This window comes from Manihot esculenta, chromosome 13 (genome assembly GCF_001659605.2).
Source record: "Manihot esculenta cultivar AM560-2 chromosome 13, M.esculenta_v8, whole genome shotgun sequence".
NCBI classification, from domain to species: Eukaryota; Viridiplantae; Streptophyta; class Magnoliopsida; order Malpighiales; family Euphorbiaceae; genus Manihot; species Manihot esculenta.
The window spans coordinates 29,244,472-29,268,259 of NC_035173.2; the positions used below are offsets into that span (position 1 = coordinate 29,244,472).

General features: G+C 36.5%; 1 protein-coding gene across 2 annotated transcripts; it reads right to left on the reverse strand.

The window, feature by feature from the left end:
• Positions 1–15,326: 15,326 nt before the first annotated feature.
• Positions 15,327–21,660, reverse strand: LOC110630426 (DEAD-box ATP-dependent RNA helicase 10). 2 transcript variants are annotated; one of them, XM_043949639.1, is made up of 15 exons: positions 21,338–21,660; positions 21,183–21,287; positions 19,749–19,891; positions 19,510–19,645; positions 19,326–19,395; positions 19,112–19,174; positions 18,862–18,936; positions 18,605–18,724; positions 18,171–18,212; positions 18,007–18,081; positions 17,217–17,363; positions 16,972–17,109; positions 16,115–16,226; positions 15,920–16,008; positions 15,327–15,595 (listed from the first exon to the last, which is right to left on the reverse strand). In XM_043949639.1, exons 3-15 carry the CDS (start codon positions 19,882–19,884, stop codon positions 15,482–15,484), a joined length of 1,317 nt encoding a protein of 438 aa, XP_043805574.1. In that variant the 5' UTR covers positions 19,885–19,891; positions 21,183–21,287; positions 21,338–21,660; the 3' UTR covers positions 15,327–15,481. The 2 variants fall into 2 exon arrangements, with proteins under 2 accessions (XP_043805574.1, XP_043805575.1); XM_043949640.1 differs by lacking the exons at positions 21,183–21,287; positions 21,338–21,660 and adding an exon at positions 20,955–21,153.
• Between the last annotated feature and the right edge of the window lie 2,128 nt (positions 21,661–23,788).

The following is a 23,788-nucleotide window of genomic DNA, read 5'->3' on the forward strand; positions in this document are numbered from 1 at the left end:
ACTCATGGCCATAATAAAATTATAACAACTAAGCAAAAGAAGACGAAAAAGAAAAGAAGGTGAGGGGCAACAAGAGAGGAAATGAGAGTGAGAGGTAGAATATGATTTTCCAGGTTGAATGCTATGAGCACAAAAAGATAAAATTTAAAAATCTGTATCATCATCTTATCTCCATCCTAATATAATCTTTATCCTCATCTGATTGAGTTTGATTCAATTTGACTCCACTTGAAATTGATCTTATTCCTTGCTTAGGTGACAAAATCTATCTTATCTCCCCATCTCCTTGGGTTGGTCAAGGTTGTAGCCTCCCAGTATAAAAAATCCTTTAATTCAGCATTTTTTCTTCCTTTTCTCAACTTCTGCTCACAAAATCTGTCTAAAATTAAATTCAAATTAAAATTAAATATTTATATTAAAATTACAGTAAAATCAAGGAATTAAATGAGGAAAAAATTGTGAGTTTTGCAACTCATCAAAAGGTTCTAAACTAGAGACCACTGTAGATTTCATAACAAAAGCCAAAGTACAATTCTGTGTCCTAGGCAGCAAAGGAGATAGTTCTCGATCAAAAATTTTATTTTTGAACTTGATATAGTTCCTATCATTGTTGATCCAGTTATATTGAACTGTGATAATAATGGAGTCATTGTATGAGTAAGGAACTCAGGTCTCATTAAAGATTCAAGTATGTACTTGGACGATTTCAAATGATTAGAAAGATCCTTGAAAGGAAACGTGTGGAGATAAAGTGAGTTCCACTAATAAGAATCTTAAAGATTCTTTTACTAAGGCATTATTCCAATAGAAACATAATTACCGCATTTATACTTATGTGATAAGTCATATGGGTGATTGGCTTTAGTGTAAGTGAAAAATTATTAGTAATATATCCTACAGCCAATTTATTTCTTGTAGTTGGATATTATTATTCATGTATTTTAAGTATTTATCTTTAGTGTTAATTTAATTGAATCTCGAGAAAAGATAAAGTCCATGAGACTATATTATTGTGCAAATGAAATTATAATGTGGTTATAATTGTGAGATTCCTATTGCATCTAAGTAACGTCCCCAAATATTCCTGGTCGATATTCTTATCATGATTGGACAATAATTAGAACTGTTGAGACGGGTACATATTACGTTCTTTCCTTTTAGAGGAAGCAATTGATCTCATAGATTGAGATATGTGAAATATTTAGAACTAATATGTAGGTATTTACTGTAATACCCGGCTAGACCCCGGTATCGGAATTCCTACGTTCCGGCGGATTTTCCGTTGGAAGTCGGGATTCGAGGATGTCGGAGCTTGCCCTAAGGGTATAAGAAAGGTTTTTAAGATGTTTTTAAGTGTTTGCATGTTTTGAGTTAAGAAAATTGAGTTTTGAAATGAAAAGGCCAAGGGGACAAAAGCCAGGTTCGGCCGCCGAAGGTGAAGTTCGGCCGCCGAAAGTTGCATGGTTTCGCATGCACGTTAGGCCGCCGAAGGAAGGGTCGGTTGGCCACTACAAAAGCCCCTTTTGCCCGAGATTTGAGTGTTAAACACTCTGTTTTTGGGTCAAAGGTAGGTTTAAGCTCTCCTTGGTGTGATTTCTCATGTTTTCCTCAAATCTTGCATGTTTTAACTTGATTTGAGCTTTGTTTTAGAGATTTGAGCAAAAGGAAGCAAAGTTGAGCACTTGGAGAGTTTGAGTGAGTTTTTCCCCATCTCCAAGCTTGGATCATCAATCCTCTAGTTCTGCAAGAGGTAAGCATGGATCCTCACCTCCCCTTATGTTTAAAGCAAGTTTTAGAAGTTTTAGAGAGGTTTATGGCATGTTTTGGGGTATAAGCATGAGTTTGAGCATATGTTGCTCATATGCGTTTTGTTGTGGTTTTTGGGGCTTGAACTAGTTTTTAGGCCTCTATATGCATGAGTTATGTTATATGTTAGTTGAGAAGTGTTGGTATGCATGTTATGGGTGTTTGCTAGGAGTTTGGAGGCTGAGAGCATGAGTTGTGCTCGGATTCTACCTTTCTGGAGAATCCAGGTTCGGCCGCCGAAGCAAGGTTCGGCCGCCGAACCCCTTGTGGAGGCAGTTTCGGCTGCCAAACCTTGCCCCCGAAAGCTAGGCTTTTGGGTGAGAAAGAGACTTTCGGCCGCCGAAAGAGGGAAGGTGCCGCCGAACATGCATGAGTTTCGTCTCTGGATGAGACTTTCGGCCGCCGAAGGTGCCGCCGAACATGCATGAGTTTCGTCTCTGGAGGGAGGTTTCGGCCGCCGAACCAGCCGCCGAAAGTGCCCAGTCCAGCCTTCTTTTACCCATTTTTCCATGCATGCCTATGATGTTTTAGAGGGGTTTTGGGGAGATAGTAAGAGTTATGTTTAAGTAAGGTTGGTCCTCATTTGAGTCCACCTGTGTAGGTACGGACCCGAGAGACCAAGGAGGCCCACAGAGTTAGAGTTACAGAGACTGCTCAGCAGTTGCCAGAGGTGAGTGGAACAAGAACTTTATTTTAAAAAGTTAAGAACTGTTTTAGCATGATTCATGCATCATTAATGCCATGTTTATGTAGGATGCTTTGCATTAGTATTCACTAAGTTGATGCATTGCATTATTACTTGTATATGTGGATTGGACCGAGGCGATCTCAATAGCCCATAAGTCTGTCATTATTGTATGTCCTGTGTGAGCTCCTTTGGGGCCGGGCATTTACCTTGGGTGAGTCCTGTGAGAGCCCTTATAGGGTCGGGCACCATGAGTAGTTAGTGAAAGACCTGTGTGAGCTCCTTTGGGAGCCGGGCACTGACAGAGGGAGTTTTGGGATCATGTCCAATCCGAGATGTGAAATGTTTGTGCAGTGATGCATCATATGATAGCATGTTTTAAATGTGCTTTTTTTTATAGATTCCGCTCACTGGGCTTTAGCAGCTCATCCCTCTCCCTAACCCCATTTTACAGGGCCTCAGAGAAGAGAAAGAGAAAGAGATAGCAAGGGTAAAAAGCATATGTAATAGTATAGATGAGTGGACATGATTATTATGATAATGATGTACAGTACAGAGTTTATGTAATGTATAGAAATGATGTAATAGCAAGTTATGTATTGAGTTATAGAATTGTGCTTGGCCCTAGTGTATGTTTATCTCTTTGCACATGATCATTTTATGTTTAGCTAAGCTTGGTGCATGGTAGTTTTTTCTATCTCTGTAGTTACTGTATGGTACCATAGTAGGTATCACTCTCTGAGTGCATACAGACAAAGCATGCATAGTCCAGGCTTAGTTGATGAGAAAAGTTGCAAGAAAAGAAAAGATAGTCAAGCAAAGAAAGAAAAAAAAAATAAAAAAATAAAAAAAAAAATAGAGAAGAGTAAGTAACAGTTTTAAGTTTAAGTGTGATCATGTATGGGATTTATCAGGTACACAGAGTTGACAGTAGGCTTACTACGGGTCCCGGCGGCCTTAAGCCGATCTGGATCCTAGTGCTGGTGATGGTCCGGTAAGCGGGCTGTTACAGATTGGTATCAGAGCATAGGGCCTCTAGAGTACGGTGTGCTGAGCTAAGATGCTCAGGGATTAGAGATATCTCACATCGGAAAGAGGTTGTTTTAGAGGGCAAGCACAATAGGAAGATCATGTCCACTAGGATAGGATGTTGAGTCCTGTCTTGATGTGTTATGCCATGATTTTATGCATGTGCATTTCATGATATGCTATGATATGTTATGTTATGAGTTGCGGGTTCATGTTGTTACATGGATCCTATGATGCTAAAGTTTATGTTATGTTTTCAGAAGCTAAGATGAGAGGAACCCGTCGATCAGCTAGATTGACTGGAGCTCCGCCCGAGAATGAGGGTATGGAAGGGCGTCCCCCTGCTTTGCCAAGAGCTATGTCCCAAAGGGCAGGCAGAGAAAGATCATCAAGGGACCCTAGAAGGTCTTTTGATGAAAGCAGGAGGGAGACAGAACAGAGAAGAAGATCTAGTGATACAAGGGAAGAGATGGATGTGGATCCAAGAAGGGATGGAGGGTTAGGTGTTGGCACTATGGAGGAGGATGTGGGATCATCACAGGGAGGCGGTCAGGCCTCGGGGTATGGTTATCCACCCCACTATCAGCCCTACCCACAGGGCCCAGGATATTCGATGGGAGGTACATCGGATTATCCTAGTTTTCACCCATATTCCACATATATGCCTTATCCACCGTATTACCCCCCATATCCACCATATCCCATGTATCCACCCTCGCCTTTTTACCCCAGTCCAGCATACTCTACACCAGAAAGTTCTGCACCTCCCCCACCACCACCAGTGGTACAACCAGAAGCCCCAGTTATCCAAACACCTCAACCTGGCCCATCTGTGAGGAGCAAGGTAAAGATGACTGATTACCTAAAGTTAGATGCTCCTAAGTATCACTCAGGAGATGATCCGTTTGAGTACATTAAAGCAGTCAAGATGATAGCAGATGAGCTAGGGGCAGATGATACCAGAGCCATTCAGATGGCAGGGTTCACGTTAAAATGTAAGAAGGCGAAGGAATGGTTTGGCGTCTATGTGGACCCTAGGTTGGATAACATGTCTTGGGAGGAGTTTGCTAATGAGTTTGCCGGATGGGCATTCCCAGATAGTTCGAAAGAGCTAAAGCTGATAGAGTTTGAGCAGCTCAAGCAGACAGAGGATATGAGTATTGATGAGTTTACTGACCGGTTTTTGGAGTTGCTGCGGTATGCAGGACAGGCCTATGATACGGAACAGAAAAAGGCCAGGAGGTATGCTATGAAACTGCATTCCAGGTATTCCTCTTTGATCCATGCAGCCGAGAGGGAGAGTTTCCACACCGTGGTGGATTTAGCACGAAGAATGGAAGCTAGTGCCATTATACAGGGTACAGTGAAACAGCAGCCGGCACAGTCTTCTGGTTCTAAGACCCCAGGTAGGGGTAAGTCAGATCCCTCTTCACAGGGTGCAGCAACTTCCAGTGGTAAGAAGTGGAGTGGTTCCACGCAGAAGTCGAAGAAGAATAAGTTCTGGAATAAGATTAAAGCAGGTCTGGGATTAGGCAGTGGCATGAGTTCAGGTTCAGAGGTTCCAGTGTGTAATAGGTGCGGGAAAGCGCACAGAGGAGTTTGTCGCTTTGGGATTACAGGATGTTACAGGTGTGGCCAGGAGGGACACATGGCTCGTGAGTGCCCTCAGGCATCTTTCACGGCACCATCCCATCAGACAGCTCCAGCTAGCATGCCACAGCCACCAGTTATGACGCAGGGCAGAGGCAGAGGGAGAGGGTCAGCCTCTTCATCTGCGGGTCCCCGAGGTGGAGGTCCGTCAGCTCCGGCGCGGATTTTCACGATGTCACAGCAGGAGGCAAACACTTCTAACACCGTGGTGTCAGGTAACCTTCTCATTGGGTGTTCTGAGGCGTATGCTTTGTTAGACCCTGGTGCTTCGCATTCCTTTGTTGCTCCCAGAGCCATAGAGAGAGTGGGTTTGATGACGTCTGGGTTAGAGTGTCCCCTATGGGTCAGTGGCCCTAAGTGTGATCCATCGTTGGCAGAGACAGTCTGTCGACATAGTCCAGTATTTATCGATGGTAGATGCCTTCCAGCTGACCTTGTGGTTCTAGAGTTGACAGATTTTGACGTCATTCTAGGGATGGATTGGCTATCTGCATATGGTGCTACCTTGGACTGCAGAGACAAGGTAGTTAAGTTCAGAGATGAGGATGGATCTGAGTTTGTCTTCAGAGGAGACAGGAGGGGCACGCCTAGAGGTCTGATATCAGCCCTACAGGCTCGTAGGTTGCTCAGGAGGGGATGTCAGGGGTATCTAGCTCATGTGAGAGAGCTAGACAGTCAGGTTAGGGACCCCAGTTCAGTGCCCGTAGTCAGAGAGTTCCCAGATGTGTTTCCAGATGAGCTTCCAGGACTACCACCTGATAGGGAAATAGAGTTCGAGATCGAGTTAGTGCCTGGTACCAGACCGATCTCTATTCCTCCCTACAGGATGGCACCAGCAGAGCTTAAGGAGTTGAAAGAGCAGCTACAGGAGTTGGTAGATAAGGGTTTCATCCGTCCAAGTACCTCACCCTGGGGTGCTCCAGTGTTGTTTGTCAAGAAAAAGGATGGATCCCTTAGACTTTGTATCGACTACAGGCAGTTGAACAAAGTCACTACCAAGAATAAGTATCCTCTACCCAGGATCGATGATCTATTCGACCAGCTAGCAGGAGCAGGTTGTTTTTCTAAGATAGATCTGAGATCGGGCTATCATCAGCTGAGAATCAGGGAAGAGGATGTACCTAAGACAGCTTTCAGGACCAGATATGGGCATTATGAGTTCTTAGTGATGCCGTTCGGGTTGACTAACGCCCCTGCAGCATTCATGGATCTCATGAACCGAGTTTTCAGAGAATACCTGGATCACTTTGTTATTGTCTTCATAGATGATATCTTGGTGTATTCCAGGAATGCAGAGGAGCATGCCCATCATCTGAGGATAGTCCTGCAGACCTTGAGAGAGCATGGTTTATATGCCAAGTTCTCCAAGTGTGAGTTCTGGCTAAGGAGCATTTCATTCTTGGGGCATGTAGTGTCAGATCAAGGTATAGCAGTGGACCCCAAGAAGATAGAAGCTGTAGCCAATTGGCCTAGACCCACCACAGTGACAGAGGTCAAGAGTTTCTTGGGTTTGGCAGGCTACTACAGGAGGTTCATTCAGGACTTCTCTGAGATAGCGGCTCCTATGACCAGATTAACCAGAAAGAACCAGAGATTCACATGGTCTGACCAATGTGAAGAGAGTTTTGAAGAGTTAAAGAGAAGATTAACTTCAGCATCGGTGTTAGCTCTGCCTACTAGTGATGAAGACTTCACAGTGTTCTGTGATGCGTCCCGAGTGGGATTGGGTTGTGTGTTAATGCAGAATGACAGAGTAATAGCTTATGCTTCTAGACAGCTGAAGAAGCACGAGCTGAACTATCCAACACACGATCTTGAGATGGCAGCTGTTATATTTGCACTCAAGATGTGGAGGCATTACCTCTATGGGGTGAAATGTGAGATCTTTACCGATCATAAGAGCCTACAGCACATCCTGAGTCAGAGAGAGTTAAACTTGAGGCAGAGACGGTGGGTAGAATTGCTTAGTGATTATGATTGCAGGATCCAGTATCATCCGGGAAAGGCAAATGTTGTAGCCGATGCCTTGAGCCGGAAATCACTAGGCAGTTTATCTCACATTACAGCAGAGAGGAGGCCGGTGGTGAAGGACTTCTACAGATTAGTTGAGGAAGGGCTACAGTTAGAGTTAACTGGTACAGGTGCTTTGATTGCACAGATGAAAGTTACACCCGTGTTTCTGGAGCAGGTGGCTCAGAAACAACATGAGGATCCAGCGTTGATCAAGATTGCCAGGACTGTTCAGTCAGGCAAGAGCGAAGAGTTCAGATTCGACGACCAAGGGATTCTCCGATACGGGCATAGACTATGTGTACCAGACGACATCAGTTTGAAAGGAGACATTATGAGGGAAGCTCATAATGCGAGATATAGCATTCACCCTGGAGCCACCAAGATGTATCAAGATTTGAAGAGAGTGTATTGGTGGCCAGCAATGAAGAGAGAAGTGGCACAGTTTGTGTCAGCCTGCGAGATATGTCAAAGGGTGAAGCTAGAGCATCAGAAGCCGGCTGGAATGCTTAACCCACTGCCGATTCCAGAATGGAAATGGGAGAACATAGCCATGGATTTTGTAGTGGGCTTACCGGCGACGTCCAACAGACTAGACTCCATATGGGTGATAGTGGATAGACTGACGAAATCTGCTCACTTCATTCCTGTCAGGAGCGGCTACTCTGTGGACAAGCTAGCGCAGGTATATGTTGAGGAAGTTGTGAGGTTACATGGGGCTCCTGTTTCTATAGTGTCTGACAGAGGACCCCAGTTTACCTCCAGGTTTTGGCGAAGTCTGCAAGAGGCTATGGGCACAAGATTAGACTTTAGCACTGCTTTCCATCCACAGACTGACGGACAGTCAGAGAGGACCATCCAGACCATAGAAGATATGCTTCGAATGTGTGTGCTAGATTTTGGCGGATCTTGGAGGCAGCATCTACCCTTAGTGGAGTTTGCCTACAACAATAGTCATCATGCTAGCATAGGGATGGCCCCATATGAAGCTCTGTATGGGAGGAAGTGCAGGTCACCAGTTTGTTGGGAAGAGGTTGGAGAAGGGTCCCTAGCAGGGCCTGAGTTAGTAGAGATCACGAACAGGGTGGTGCCCATCATCAGAGAGAGGCTCAAGACTGCTGTTAGTCGGCAGAAGAGCTATGCAGACGTTCGCAGAAAGCACATAGAGTTTGAGGAGGGGGATCTGGTCTTGTTGAAGGTGTCTCCAATGAAAGGGGTGGTTCGTTTTGGGAGGAAAGGTAAACTGGCTCCGCGGTACATTGGACCTTTTGAGATTTTGCAGAAGGTCGGAAATGTGTCGTATAAGCTTGATTTGCCTAGGTCTATGGAAAGAATCCATCCAGTCTTCCATGTTTCGATGCTAAGGAAGTTTGTGTCAGATCCGAGTAAGGTTCTCAGCGAACCAGATGTGGAATCCTAGGTGATCTCACGTATGTAGAGCAGCCAGTACGGATCATTGACACCCAGATCAGAAAACTAAGGAACAAGGAGATCCCGATGGTAAAAGTCCTCTGGAACCACCATAATATCGAAGAGTGCACCTGGGAGACAAGGGAGTCTATGCTCCGACAGTACCCCCATCTCTTTTGAGGTTAGTTCGAGTTTCTTTTGTTCTTTATGTGCCTTACGTTATGTTTGGAGTATGTTTGAGTTAGAGAGGAACATTCGGGGACGAATGTTCTTAAGGGGGGGAGAATGTAATACCCGGCTAGACCCCGGTATCGGAATTCCTACGTTCCGGCGGATTTTCCGTTGGAAGTCGGGATTCGAGGATGTCGGAGCTTGCCCTAAGGGTATAAGAAAGGTTTTTAAGATGTTTTTAAGTGTTTGCATGTTTTGAGTTAAGAAAATTGAGTTTTGAAATGAAAAGGCCAAGGGGACAAAAGCCAGGTTCGGCCGCCGAAGGTGAAGTTCGGCCGCCGAAAGTTGCATGGTTTCGCATGCACGTTAGGCCGCCGAAGGAAGGGTTGGTTGGCCACTACAAAAGCCCCTTTTGCCCGAGATTTGAGTGTTAAACACTCTGTTTTTGGGTCAAAGGTAGGTTTAAGCTCTCCTTGGTGTGATTTCTCATGTTTTCCTCAAATCTTGCATGTTTTAACTTGATTTGAGCTTTGTTTTAGAGATTTGAGCAAAAGGAAGCAAAGTTGAGCACTTGGAGAGTTTGAGTGAGTTTTTCCCCATCTCCAAGCTTGGATCATCAATCCTCTAGTTCTGCAAGAGGTAAGCATGGATCCTCACCTCCCCTTATGTTTAAAGCAAGTTTTAGAAGTTAGAGGTTTATGGCATGTTTTGGGGTATAAGCATGAGTTTGAGCATATGTTGCTCATATGCGTTTTGTTGTGGTTTTTGGGGCTTGAACTAGTTTTTAGGCCTCTATATGCATGAGTTATGTTATATGTTAGTTGAGAAGTGTTGGTATGCATGTTATGGGTGTTTGCTAGGAGTTTGGAGGCTGAGAGCATGAGTTGTGCTCGGATTCTACCTTTCTGGAGAATCCAGGTTCGGCCGCCGAAGCAAGGTTCGGCCGCCGAACCCCTTGTGGAGGCAGTTTCGGCTGCCAAACCTTGCCCCCGAAAGCTAGGCTTTTGGGTGAGAAAGAGACTTTCGGCCGCCGAAAGAGGGAAGGTGCCGCCGAACATGCATGAGTTTCGTCTCTGGATGAGACTTTCGGCCGCCGAAGGTGCCGCCGAACATGCATGAGTTTCGTCTCTGGAGGGAGGTTTCGGCCGCCGAACCAGCCGCCGAAAGTGCCCAGTCCAGCCTTCTTTTACCCATTTTTCCATGCATGCCTATGATGTTTTAGAGGGGTTTTGGGGAGATAGTAAGAGTTATGTTTAAGTAAGGTTGGTCCTCATTTGAGTCCACCTGTGTAGGTACGGACCCGAGAGACCAAGGAGGCCCACAGAGTTAGAGTTACAGAGACTGCTCAGCAGTTGCCAGAGGTGAGTGGAACAAGAACTTTATTTTAAAAAGTTAAGAACTGTTTTAGCATGATTCATGCATCATTAATGCCATGTTTATGTAGGATGCTTTGCATTAGTATTCACTAAGTTGATGCATTGCATTATTACTTGTATATGTGGATTGGACCGAGGCGATCTCAATAGCCCATAAGTCTGTCATTATTGTATGTCCTGTGTGAGCTCCTTTGGGGCCGGGCATTTACCTTGGGTGAGTCCTGTGAGAGCCCTTATAGGGTCGGGCACCATGAGTAGTTAGTGAAAGACCTGTGTGAGCTCCTTTGGGAGCCGGGCACTGACAGAGGGAGTTTTGGGATCATGTCCAATCCGAGATGTGAAATGTTTGTGCAGTGATGCATCATATGATAGCATGTTTTAAATGTGCTTTTTTTTATAGATTCCGCTCACTGGGCTTTAGCAGCTCATCCCTCTCCCTAACCCCATTTTACAGGGCCTCAGAGAAGAGAAAGAGAAAGAGATAGCAAGGGTAAAAAGCATATGTAATAGTATAGATGAGTGGACATGATTATTATGATAATGATGTACAGTACAGAGTTTATGTAATGTATAGAAATGATGTAATAGCAAGTTATGTATTGAGTTATAGAATTGTGCTTGGCCCTAGTGTATGTTTATCTCTTTGCACATGATCATTTTATGTTTAGCTAAGCTTGGTGCATGGTAGTTTTTTCTATCTCTATAGTTACTGTATGGTACCATAGTAGGTATCACTCTCTGAGTGCATACAGACAGAGCATGCATAGTCCAGGCTTAGTTGATGAGAAAAGTTGCAAGAAAAGAAAAGATAGTCAAGCAAAGAAAGAAAAAAAAAATAAAAAAATAAAAAAAAAATAGAGAAGAGTAAGTAACAGTTTTAAGTTTAAGTGTGATCATGTATGAGATTTATCAGGTACACAGAGTTGACAGTAGGCTTACTACGGGTCCCGGCGGCCTTAAGCCGATCTGGATCCTAGTGCTGGTGATGGTCCGGTAAGCGGGCTGTTACATTTACTTTATGAATGAGTGCACGGAACTGACCCGACTGAGAAATTCATATGGAAAAAAATTTGTGTTTATGGATTACTCAAGTGATTATTGTGTAAGTGATCGTTTAACTTAAAATCATTAAATAATATTATATAGAAACTTTTATATTTTGATTCATCTTACTGGTTGCTTGGTTCATGAGTAACAAATGGGAGTGGATTGGAAATATTAGAAACTATATGAATATGTGATTGAGATAAAATTCATCACATTAGGCTAAATTAGAGAATGTTCCATTTGTTCTCTGCCAGTATTAATCAAGAAATTCTTGTGCAAGATAGAATAAAATTAACAAATGAGATTTGATATTTCATTCAATAGGTCAATGGCTAATAAATGAGAATTAATATGATTTAATAGATACGTTTCATGAATCAAATGTTAAATCGAGACATTTATGATAAAGGATATTAATTACACTGACAAATCATATACTGAAAGATTAAGTCAAACCATTTTTGACATTCCGAATATTTGGATAGTTTAGACATATTGTTAAACAATATTTTTGACTTTTAAATTAATTAATTAGTTAATTATATTTAAATCTAATAGATCACACACGTAAAGAATTGCATAAGAAAAAAAAAGTTAAATCAAGTAGGATTTTATTACATAAAAATTGATATTGGAATAAAATTATAATATGAAAAAATTACGATTTTAATATAATTAATTAAATAGAGATTTAATTAAAATTATATTTAGATGACTTGCTTATTAAAATTCTCTACTATAATTATAATTTATTTTTTTAATTAGTTAAATAAATAAATAAATACTATTATACTGAAACTCAAGAATTTAAGTATAAAATAATATGCTATGAGAATCTGTACTAACTTTTATAAATTCTTTTGAGAACTTTCAAAATTTATCGAAAATACAGAGAGCTAACATTGAAAACCTCTCCCCTTCTGAAAAATGTTATAAGTTTTTCGATTTTCATTCTAGATATCGTTAAAAACCAAACATTTAAATAGTTTATAATTTGTGACAATTCAATCAAAATAAACGCTCATATATTATTGTAATAAAAATAAAATATATTTATTTTTTTTAATTATTATTATTTTTTTGTTTAAATGTAATTTATTTAAGGAAAAACTTTATTTTTTTTATTTTTTTTCACTCTGTTCAATTCAATTAAAACTTAACCGTACCAACAGATCATCTTGCGAGTGAAGAAAGAAATTGAACTCATTACACCCTTGAAATTCATTCAAAAGTGAAAAAAAGTTCAATATTCTAACTGACTTTCTATCAGTGGCGGAGCCATCTTTGGTGGCCCACCTAAATTTTATAAAATTTCTTAAAACTATTAAGTAATTTTACTTGATTATAAATAAATAAAAAAAATCACTATTAAGTTCATGAATATTTTAAAAAGTTATTAGTTTATTTTTATTTAAAAAATTATATATTTAAATATTTTTTAATTAAAACTTTTATTTTTTTAATAAAAATTTATTAAATTATTTTAAATATTTATATTATTTAGTTTATATAATTTTAATTATGTTTGTTATTTAATATATATAAATTTAAATATAAATACCAGTTAATTTATCTAATTCAAACTCAAATAAATTAAATAGCATTTTTTGATAAATTATTAAATAATTTAATTTTATAAAATAAAACATAATTTACTTAAATATTTTAATATAAAAATAAATTAATATTTTTTTTTGAAATTCAAGAACTTAGATAATAATTTTTTTATTTAAAAATCACAACCCTAAATATTATTTTTACAATATTCACCCTATTTTTTTTATTATTATTTTCAAATTCAGATAATTTGCTTTTAATTTTCAAAATTTTAACTTTAAGTATCTTAATATTCTTTTTCTTTTCAATATGTTTATAAGGTAATTTATTTATTTATTATTTAATTTATTTTTATATAATTACTTTTTATTATTAAAAAGTAGTAGTTTTGTTATCTCTATTATAAGATTAAAATTATATATTAAATATAAAAATAAATTTTAAACTTAAAAAAAAGTTATATGAGCAATAATTAAACTATTTAATATTTTTTATGAACAATTTAAATTTAAAAAAATTAAATAAAAAAAAATTAATAGATTACGAATTTTAAAGTGGCCAAAGTAATTCCTAATTTACAAAATTTTATGAGTGTGAACTGTTTATTGTTACTTTAAAATTCTAACCTAAAAACTTTATTTTTAATATTTATATAAAGAAAAAAATTTTAAAAATAAGTATAATCAAAGAGTTTATTAAAAAAATTAAATAAAATTTTTCACCATTGCTTTCTGCAAAATCAAGAAAAAAAAATTATATAATCACATCACTGAAACGAAAACTCTAATAACAGATCGTACTATAGCAGGATGGCAGTTACACGTCGACAAAAAGGAAAAAGAATAAAGGGAGGAAGGCACCTTGAGCAAACATAAATGAAAAACATAAATGAAAGGGTTCTTATGCAGGCGTCCCTTTATTGGATCTCAGAACATTAATTGGTATCGTCTGTGGGAATGAAGGAGATTATTTCATCACAAAACCATACCGAAGACACCGCAAACGATTTGAGCGCTGCTCAGAAAGGATTACAGTTCTCATTTTCCAGCTCTACCACCCGACTAAATCAACCACTTGTATTGTTTAATCCTTCACTAAACTCCCATCTTATCTAATCATGAGCTACAAAATGTGGCCTTCAAACTCCAAAACTCTGCTCATTGGCTAGGGTAGATGTTGCAACAAAGGGGACTCAGTACCCCATTGAGCATACCACTAGTAACCGAAGGATTCAACGTTAATGAGTCCCAACCCACACCAATCCACCAAGCCCCTCAACAAAGCAACAGGAGGATGGGCGATAGAGATGGAGAAGATAACAGAAGGAACGAGCCTGTGGCCAGAGTGAGAGGCCGAGTAGTAAGGAAGCTTATTGAGAACGATGGGACTGAAAGTTATTCTTCTGAACCAATAGAAAGTTCATAAAGTGAAGAGTTGGAGAGAAATTACTGCTTGGAGAAAAGGCCAAGGAAAGAAGAGGTAGATGTAGATCAGAAGCTTGAGAAAATGAAGGAGCAACTGCTAGCAAAGCCGGGGGCATGAGATAGCAGCAACCCCTGCTACCAATCTCATCCCCATTTGTGAGATGGGTGCAGCAAGAAACCATCCCAAAAAATTCATGATGCCGACAATGGCTACGTATGACGGCACGGAGAACCCCTAGGAGCACGTTTTGAATTATAAAACGTTCATTAAGCTACAGACCCATTCGGATGCGCATCCAAAAGCATCATTTGTCAAAATCCAAAATCAAAAAAAATCAGCAATATGTTACTTAAAAATCGATAGAATTTCCAATTTAAAAGAAGAGAAAAACAAATTGCTTTCCTAATTACGTACGGAGAATAAAAAATAGATAAAAAATTATTATTTAGTATTTGTGAAATACTTTAATTTATAAAATTAATGAGATAATAATAAATATGAGAATAATTATAAGAATATATATAAATATGTGAAAATAATAATAATAACAAATAGCTAAGTACACTTTTAAAAATGAGAGTATGAAAAATAATATAAATATATATTAAAAATTAAAAGAGTATTTTAAGAATATTATTTATATATAATTGATATAGCATTTATAAATTGTACACTATAAAAAAATAAAATAATAATAATAATTTATTAATTAAATTATAAAAATAATAACTAATAAAATAAATTACCGACCACTACTAAGAGTCTGAAATACGGAGAAAATGTTATTGTAATTTCTTTTATAATGTTTTCATTAAAAATATTTACAGTGTTACTTATTAATTTACCATTTAGTATTTTATTATTTTATATTAACAACATATTTATTATATAATACATTAAATTTATTACTGATCCCACAAACTTTATTTTTTATTATAAACTTAAAATTATATTTAAAGTGATTTATAAATTTTAATTTATGAATTATTATTCAATTTATTTTAAAAAAAATTCGTTCAATTTATTTATAAATTTAAATTTGAACATGAGTTTGTTTAACAAGCCAACTCACAAGAAGTCTTGATAAACTTGATACTATTGAATTTTAAACTTGACTCATCTAATAAATGAACTTACAATTAAACTCAAATTTAAACTCATTTAAAAAATGCTTGATCAATTTTTTATTAAGCCAATGGTTAAATAACTTATGATTAATAAATTATGAAGGGAAGTAATGCTGTGTAATCAATGAAAGTTATTTTACATAACAAAATATTTTTTTAAAAAAAATCCACAGAAGGTCACGTTGATCTCATCTTTTCTTGAACTTCTTGGACTTCTTATCCTTGATGCCTAAATATTTTTCAATTTCTTCTTCACCATCTCCTCCGCCCTTCCTCTTCTTGCCACCAGATTCTTTAATTTTCTACAAACACAAGTGCAACGATTGATCAAGCTAATTGAATAAATAATAACAGCAAAAAAGTAGATAATCTGGCAGAAAATTAACATTCAAACATTACAACCAAATACAACCATAAAAAAGCAAGCAACACAGTTTACAATAGAATTTGAGAAATAAAGAGCTCAAGATTAGTAATTTGATATTTCATTTGTTAAGTCAGCATTTGCAGGTGCCAGTTATCCAAATTTAATAACCAGAAAAGCAAATGATAGGAAGTTTGAAGCTTTCATATTAGAGAAAAGAAAAAAAAAAAAAAAAAGAGGCTAATCAAATACAAGTTAATACCATCTGAGAAATTCTTTTGGCTTCAGTGACACGCTCCAGCAGAAGCAAGACTTCCTCTTCCTCAGCAGGAAATTCAGGTAACTTTTTACCTGGAACATGATGATATGTTGTTCAGTCTATGAAGCACATGTCACCCCCAAAACCCAGTGAAAAATAAATTAGTCTCTAAGCAGCAGCATAGAATGTCTAGCCTACCAATAAGCTTCTCTATCAGTAGATACCACTCCAGTTCATACTGATTCACAAGCGAGATTGCAACCCCAGATCGTCCTGCACGGGCAGTTCTTCCAACACGATGAATGTAATCCTGCACCCACTCGATATCAGAAAATAAATTAAGTAAAATTATCAGAAATTCTTATACTGCTTTTATTGCTAGGCTGTCCAGAAAAGATTTGTAAAGAAACTTCAAAAAGTGGAAAGCAAGTGATAACAACAAATCACCGTTAAACACGATGCAAAACAAAGGACCTTGAAATTCAGTACTACACAAGTATGTGATAGATAGGCAGGGAAGATTATAACCTGGAAGTTCTTATAATTCTCTGATAAATCATTAATTTTACATCCATAAATAGCCATGTGAGTAAAAACTTGTGCATTTGGAGATATAGAAAAGCCTCCATTCATTGGGCTGGCAGAATATAGTTTATAAATGATTCAGGTAAGAAGTTGCAATGGACAATCAAAGGTTTAAAATTTGTGTGCACACTGCTCATTAAATAATTATTGAAATATTCTCTTTCTTTGTATGTAAGAAATCTTTGAGTGCAACACTGACAATATTCCCATTATTATAATACTAAAATAAATCATGTACCACCCAGTTTGTTAATTACATGTCTACCAACCTATTACATGAGGTACACAAGTAACCAGCTGAATAACACTAATTTGCAGGAACTAGATCAGATAGAACTTCTCAATTGCTTGGAGGGAAAGAATATTGAGACCAATTAGAGGTTAAAAAAAAGTTCTAGAACACAACACAGTAGCTTCACACATTAAGAATTGTGAAAGCACGCCAGAAAAAGAAAAATAGAAAGCCTAACCTTTGAGTTTGTAGGAATATCATAATTAATAACCATATCCACTGATGGAATATCAAGTCCTCTACTTGCCACATCAGTGCATATAAGAATATTGCACTCTCCAGCTTTGAACTTATTTAAGGCTCCCAGTCTCTTTGACTGTTGCAATATTCCACTAAAAGTGAGGTCCTATTTGATAACAAGGAAAAAGATATCCTATACTTATATAAGAATCAAGAACAAGTATTTTGACTAAATCAGTCTACCTGAGTCATATGACCATTAATTGGGATGGCCCTTAAACCAAGATTTCGGAGGACCAAGGCCAAAAAAGTAGTTGCATCACACGTTCGAGTAAAAACCATGGAAGTACTTCCGGACATCTCTGTCAGAATATATACAAGGTAGCAATCCTGTAATCATGACAAACAAAAAGAACCTGACAAGTCATTAAATCAGTTAGCCAAGAAATAAAGCAGCCCTTGGTTCATTGAGTTCAAATTGTCACACAAGCATAATCTTGAATGAACAAGAAAAAAAAAAAAAAAAAAAAAAAAAAACTAGTATGTATGTTATGAGAACCAACAAATCACCTAAAATTCAATATGCACAATACAGTTGTACCTTGCAGTTCTTCATGATTAATTCACTATAAATGAACGCAAATGAAAATCAGAGTTTATATCACCTAAAATTTTTCCCTTGCCATAACAATAAAACCCACATATATGCAAAAGATGAATTAAAGATCCTTTTTCTTTCCTCCATAAAGTATAATTTAACAAGGAATATAAATTTTTTGCCTTATTCTTCCACAAGGGTCTTCACAGACAGCAATCACTGAGTCACATGATAGAAATCCTGAGGTATGCTGTTCCAAAACTTTATTTTATTCAACAGTTTCAGATCAAGCTGCAGTCAATTTTTAGGGGTCAATCCTTTATTAAACTGTTTGCTAAGAATTACTGCTCCAACTATAAATGAATGGCCACCAATTACCCTTTTTCTAATCAATAACATCCACTGAAGTAATCCAGCAATTGAAAAAGTACAAACCTTGTATTTGGCAGGAATAAAGCGATATTGCTGCTTCAATGTGTCAACAGTGGAATATTTAGATGCTGCTTCTATCTGAAACAATTGAAGGACTTGCATGAGTTACCAGTAGCCATGATGAGCATGAAGAAACAATAAGATGGATGGAAATGATATTACCATACCTTCACTGGATTCCTTAGACATGCCCTCTGGAGCTTTTTCACCTACAAAAACAAGAGGACAAATTGTCAAACTTTCATCCTTGCAGCATCTTTCTTTATATTTTTTCAACAACTTCACAAGTAATCTTTCACTTTGTGAAACAGTATTATCTGATACAGTTAGACATAATCCATGTGCTAACAAAACAGACCATTTCACAGATAGTAAACTATCATCTACACTCATCTAGGAGCTACTTCTCCATCATTAGGCAGTACAGATAGGCCACAATCAAGATAATACAACATTTGACCAAAAAAAAAAAAAACTAAAAAAAAATTGCATGAACGTTTGACAAGTTGGTGCCACCAAAAGAATTCCTCTCATGAGCAGGAAATATGGCAAAACCCTCAAAGCTTCTTTTCGACAAAAGTACCACATTTCTATTACATACCTTTTTGGTCATAGTTGCAGAAAATAAGTATGTTCTTCGATCCCGTGGTATAACCTTTAGAATTTCATCAAGTGATTTCTCAAAATCCTCATTTAGCAATCTGTCTGCCTCATCTAAAACCTGTTCAATGTGCAAACAAACAAAAAACAATTCAAATGAATGCAAAACTTATATCCACAGCAGCCATAGAGCATCTAAGTATATATATATATCTTAAAAAGACAGTAACTTAAATCATAACATTAAAAAGACCATACCAAGTATTTCAGCGTGCGTAGAGAAAAACCTTTTGTGTTCGACAAATGATCCACAAGACGCCCGGGGGTTCCAACCTACAATGAAGCAAGAAATTGAAAAAATCTTTTCCCATTCTTAGCATGCAATATATTATTATATTTGTTTAACATCAAAGGCAAAACCAAAAGGAAAAAAAAAATACACAACATACTGACCAAACAGTGTTGAACACACCCTATTACAGTTTTGCAAAATGTTAAAAATACTTACAATGATGTGCGGCCGCTTTCCAAGTGCGATAGCCTGTTGCACCATGTCTACCCCACCAACAAGCTATTAAAAAGAGGAAAAATGAAAGTTTAATACTCAAAATTTAATGGCTAAGTTAAAAACAAAAACATTGTCATAGTTTTATGAAATGAGAAATAGTTAAATCATAAAACTTATTCTATGAACACCTTATCAGTTCAGAGTAAAAGCCTACCACAGCACATTTCACACCAATGCCAGATCCTAAAGCTTCAAATTGCTCTGCTATCTGAATTGCCAATTCCCTTCAATAACAGGAAAATAAAATATAAATAGCCAATCTATAGATATAAAGAATTCCTAATTAAATCAAACAACTACTGTTTCACAGTCAAACAAAAATAGCTAGGCACGAAAACCTTGTAGGAGACATCACACAAGCAAAGAACGCTTGCACAGATTTCTCTGAAGCTTCGAGAAGCGAATGCAATATGGGAAGAGCAAAAGCTCCAGTTTTACCAGAACCCGTTTGAGCAAGACCGATCAAGTCTTTGCCTAAAAATTTAAAAAGTATATAGTCATCATTAGAAACAGATCGTCGACTAAAACAAATATAACTATGAACGAGATAAATTCATAATAAGAAAAGAGAATAAACCTTCAAGAGCATGGGGAATCGCTTCGACTTGTATCTTTGTAGGGTTTTTCCATCCCAAATCGTCACACGCTTCCAACAATTGTTCGCATATCCCCAAATCCTTAAACGTCTTCACTTCTTCTTTCTCCTCTGCCATTTTTCAGCTTTACAAACAAAAAATTATCACTACTTGTGCCTCCGAATTAATTGATTGAGGGAATTTTAAAAAATTGCGCCTAACCAAGTCAACAAAGCTGAGTTGTTTGAGGCAGGAGACTATGGTGCATGAATAATAACTTACGGCGGCGGCGAAAAGGAAGGAGAACGGCAAGGGTTTAGTAGGATCTCAGTGGTTGAGCAAAGTGGTGTCGTATAATTAATCTGCATTTTTTAAATTCCCTCATCTTCCTCTCCCTACCCACATTTAAAAAAATAATATTTTTTATTAATTTTTTAATTATATTTATTCTAAAAATATTAAATTTTATTTAGTATTAAAAAATATTTTGAATAATTTTTTAAAAATAAAATAAAATTATAATAACTAAATTATACGTTATTATAATATAAAAAATAAAAACAAATTTTATTTACACTCAAAATTCGCATTGCTCTAAGTATTAAATAATTAATGATTTACAATTTTTTAATTAAATAGTTAAATTTAAGGATGTAATGGGTACCCGCAAAATTGAGAGTATCCAAATGCCAACCCGATTATGGTCCCAAATAGGTTTAGTAATTTAATTTAACTACCCATACAATACCGAGCCCGATAAACCCATGACAAAAAATTTAAAGATTTGGATATTATAAGCCAAATAACAAACCTGAATTAGAAATTTGATAGTATTAACATATATTCTTCTTAAACGGCATGGAGCAACTAAAAAGATCTTAATGATAAGATTAAGAGTAACCAAATAAACTACTATAAATTTCTTCCTAAGATTCAGAAGCCTAAACCCTTTAACAAACAGTGTAGCACCACCAGGTTAGAGAATGAGCTACAACATAATGCTTCAATTCCGCTCTTGCCTCCATTAGTATTTCGTTTTACACGAAAGATAACCCACTTTAGAACATAACACAGTTAGCACTTAGCACAAAAAGTAAGTTCCAAATCAGCTCTTAGTTACAGTTTATGCTATAAGTCCACCCAAGTACTATAAAATATAAATAAGAAAGCTATTGATCATTGATGAGCCAAGTTCACGGTTCACTTACTTTCCATGGGCAGTTTCTCCAGAAAGCATGACCGCATCAGAAGAATTTGAAAGGAATTAAGGAGATTTTTAGTAACAAGTATAAAGTCTCTGTGTTAGATTTTGTCTTAGCATGCAGTCTATATTATTTGTAGTGTTAGGACATTTAACAAGATACCTCAAACAAGTTACACAACCAACACTTTTCTCAATACTGACTCAATACTCTCTATATAAAAAATTTACTTACCTTCTACAGTTGTTGACGAGGACTGAGGACTGAGGAAGACTGAGGACTGAGGAAGACAGAGGACTGAGGACAACCAAGATGCTGACGGTGTGGAGAGCCGATGGCCTGGAGAGCGACGGCCGACGATTGCGTGGAGAGCGACGGCCGACGATTGCGTGGAGAGCGACGGCCGACGATTGCGTGGAGAGCGACGGCCGACGCCGACGATTGCGTGGAGAGAGAGACTAGAGAGCGACAGTGAGTTGAGGAGTCGGCGCTGATAAGTCGCGCATCCGCAACGCAGTGAAGAGCGACGACCCGAGTTAGCCGCGATGGTTAATCAGTCGATGCCGGGAGGAGAGTGGAGGTTGGACGGTGGACGGTGGACCCGCTGGAAGTGGTGGAGCTCAGTGCTCAGAGAAGAGGCACAGGCATGACGTGAGGCGGCTTGGAATGGAGATTAGCGCGAACTCTACTCAGCGGCACGGCTTTTAGATTTAGGGCAAATAAGGGTACATTTCAAAACGACGTAGTATAGGTGATTTCGGTTCGGTTAGTATAGGTGATTTCGGTTCGGTTTGGTCTAATCGAAATTTTTGAATTTAAAATTGAATCAAACTGAAATCACCGATTTTTCAGAAAATTAAACCTGAACCGAACTGAATAAAAAATAAACTGAACCAAATTTTCAAAATTAATCGGTTCGGTTGGTTATTTCGGTTTAAACTGAATACTGCAACTCAGGTTTAGTAATTTAATTTTAACAATACCAGTACAATACCCAAATAATCAGATAATTAAATTAATAGTCCATATATTTTAAAAAATTTTAATAACAATTTTTAGTCCATAAATCAGATTAATAATTTATAAATTTTAAAAATCAACAATGTTACAGTAATCAAATAGCAAATAATTAAAATTTTTAACCGTATCTAAATAATCATATTAATAGCAATTAAAAATTTTTTAAAAACATACACGTAAAAAAAATATTGATTATCAAAAAATTTGATTGCAAACCTGAAGAGAGTTCCGGTCAAAGGAGATGTCGCCGATGCCGATTGGGGAGAGATAAGAATTGTCTCCGACAGTCGTCAGTGAAGTGGGAGACTGAGGAGAGAGAATGAGATATCGTTGATGCCGACTGGGGAGAGGGAAGAGTTGTCTCCTGACCGAGAAGTTGGAGATGCCGCTGACTTAGGTGTCGGCCTATCGGTGTCTTCAGTGAAATGGAGGAGAGAGGCGTCGATTGAAGGGAAGCGGGGGAGGGAGACGCCGATAAGGAGAGGGAACTCGAGTAAAATGAAAAAAGGAATATGAGAGGGAACTCGAGGAAAATGAAAAAAGAAATATGAGATTAGGGTTAGTTTTGTTAGTATACCTAATCGGATTTGGGTAACAGGTCTCCTATCACCTAATCTCGAACTTTATTCGAATTCGAGAAGGTTAAATTTTTTAAATGAATCCGTCCAAATCCACTTTTTAAAAATTCAAATACATCCTAATAGGATTTGGACAGATTGAATACTCACGAAAATCCACCCCCTTCCATCCACTCAGCAAGTCATAAAATCTTGAACATGTTATAGAAAATTGGTAGAAGATTTAGATTACCCAAATCCTAAGCATTCAACGATGGATAGGCAATAGGCAACAGATATAACCTGTGAATTTAATTACGTTACACAAACAGTAAAATTGATTACTTGATTGATAATTTCAATCAGATATAAAAAAAAGAAATAGATATTTTACTATATAACCATTATACATATATAATAGTTAAAATGTTAATAATTGTTATGATAAAGACTATATAAAATCAATACAATAAATAATTATAATAAAATTTTATTAAGTAATATGACTTCAATCACATTTAAATAAATAAAGATTATCTATTATTAAGTTTATCATTTAATAATAATAATAAATTTAATGTAATAAATAAAATTTAATTTTTAAATATTATAAATATTATTCAATTTAATGTTAAAATTTAAATTTTTTTTATTTAAAAAAGTTAAAGTTTACATCATTAACTTAAAAGCTTTTAAGCAATTTGAATTTTTTTTAATAATTTTAATTATAATAAAAAATTAACAAAAATAATTTACCTGTAACTTAAATTTAATATTTTTAAATGCAAATCTATAATTATAATTAAATTAAAAATCATAATAAAATTATATTCATCACGGAATTTAAATTTTAAAATTTAAATAGGAAATTTATTTAATTAAAATAATTTTTTAATTCATAATTAAATTTTAAAATAAAAATAATAAAAATCTTATTAATTAATCGAATGAAATTTAAATTTAAATAGTAAAACTTAATCAAATATATTATTTTTAAACTTTTTATGTTATATAATTTATTTAAATTTATAGTAAAAATAAATTATGAATTTTTATATATATTTAAATGATAATTAAATAATATATTATATATATTTTTATTCATCATTTTATATATTAATAATAACAATTATACATAGTTATTAATCGCTCTAATTTAAAATAAGCTATCGTCCAAACTTAACCAACTTTAACTAATTTTGTTAAAATATTATAATGATTTACAGTCTAAGTAACTAAACTGAAACGAAAGTACTTTGAGAT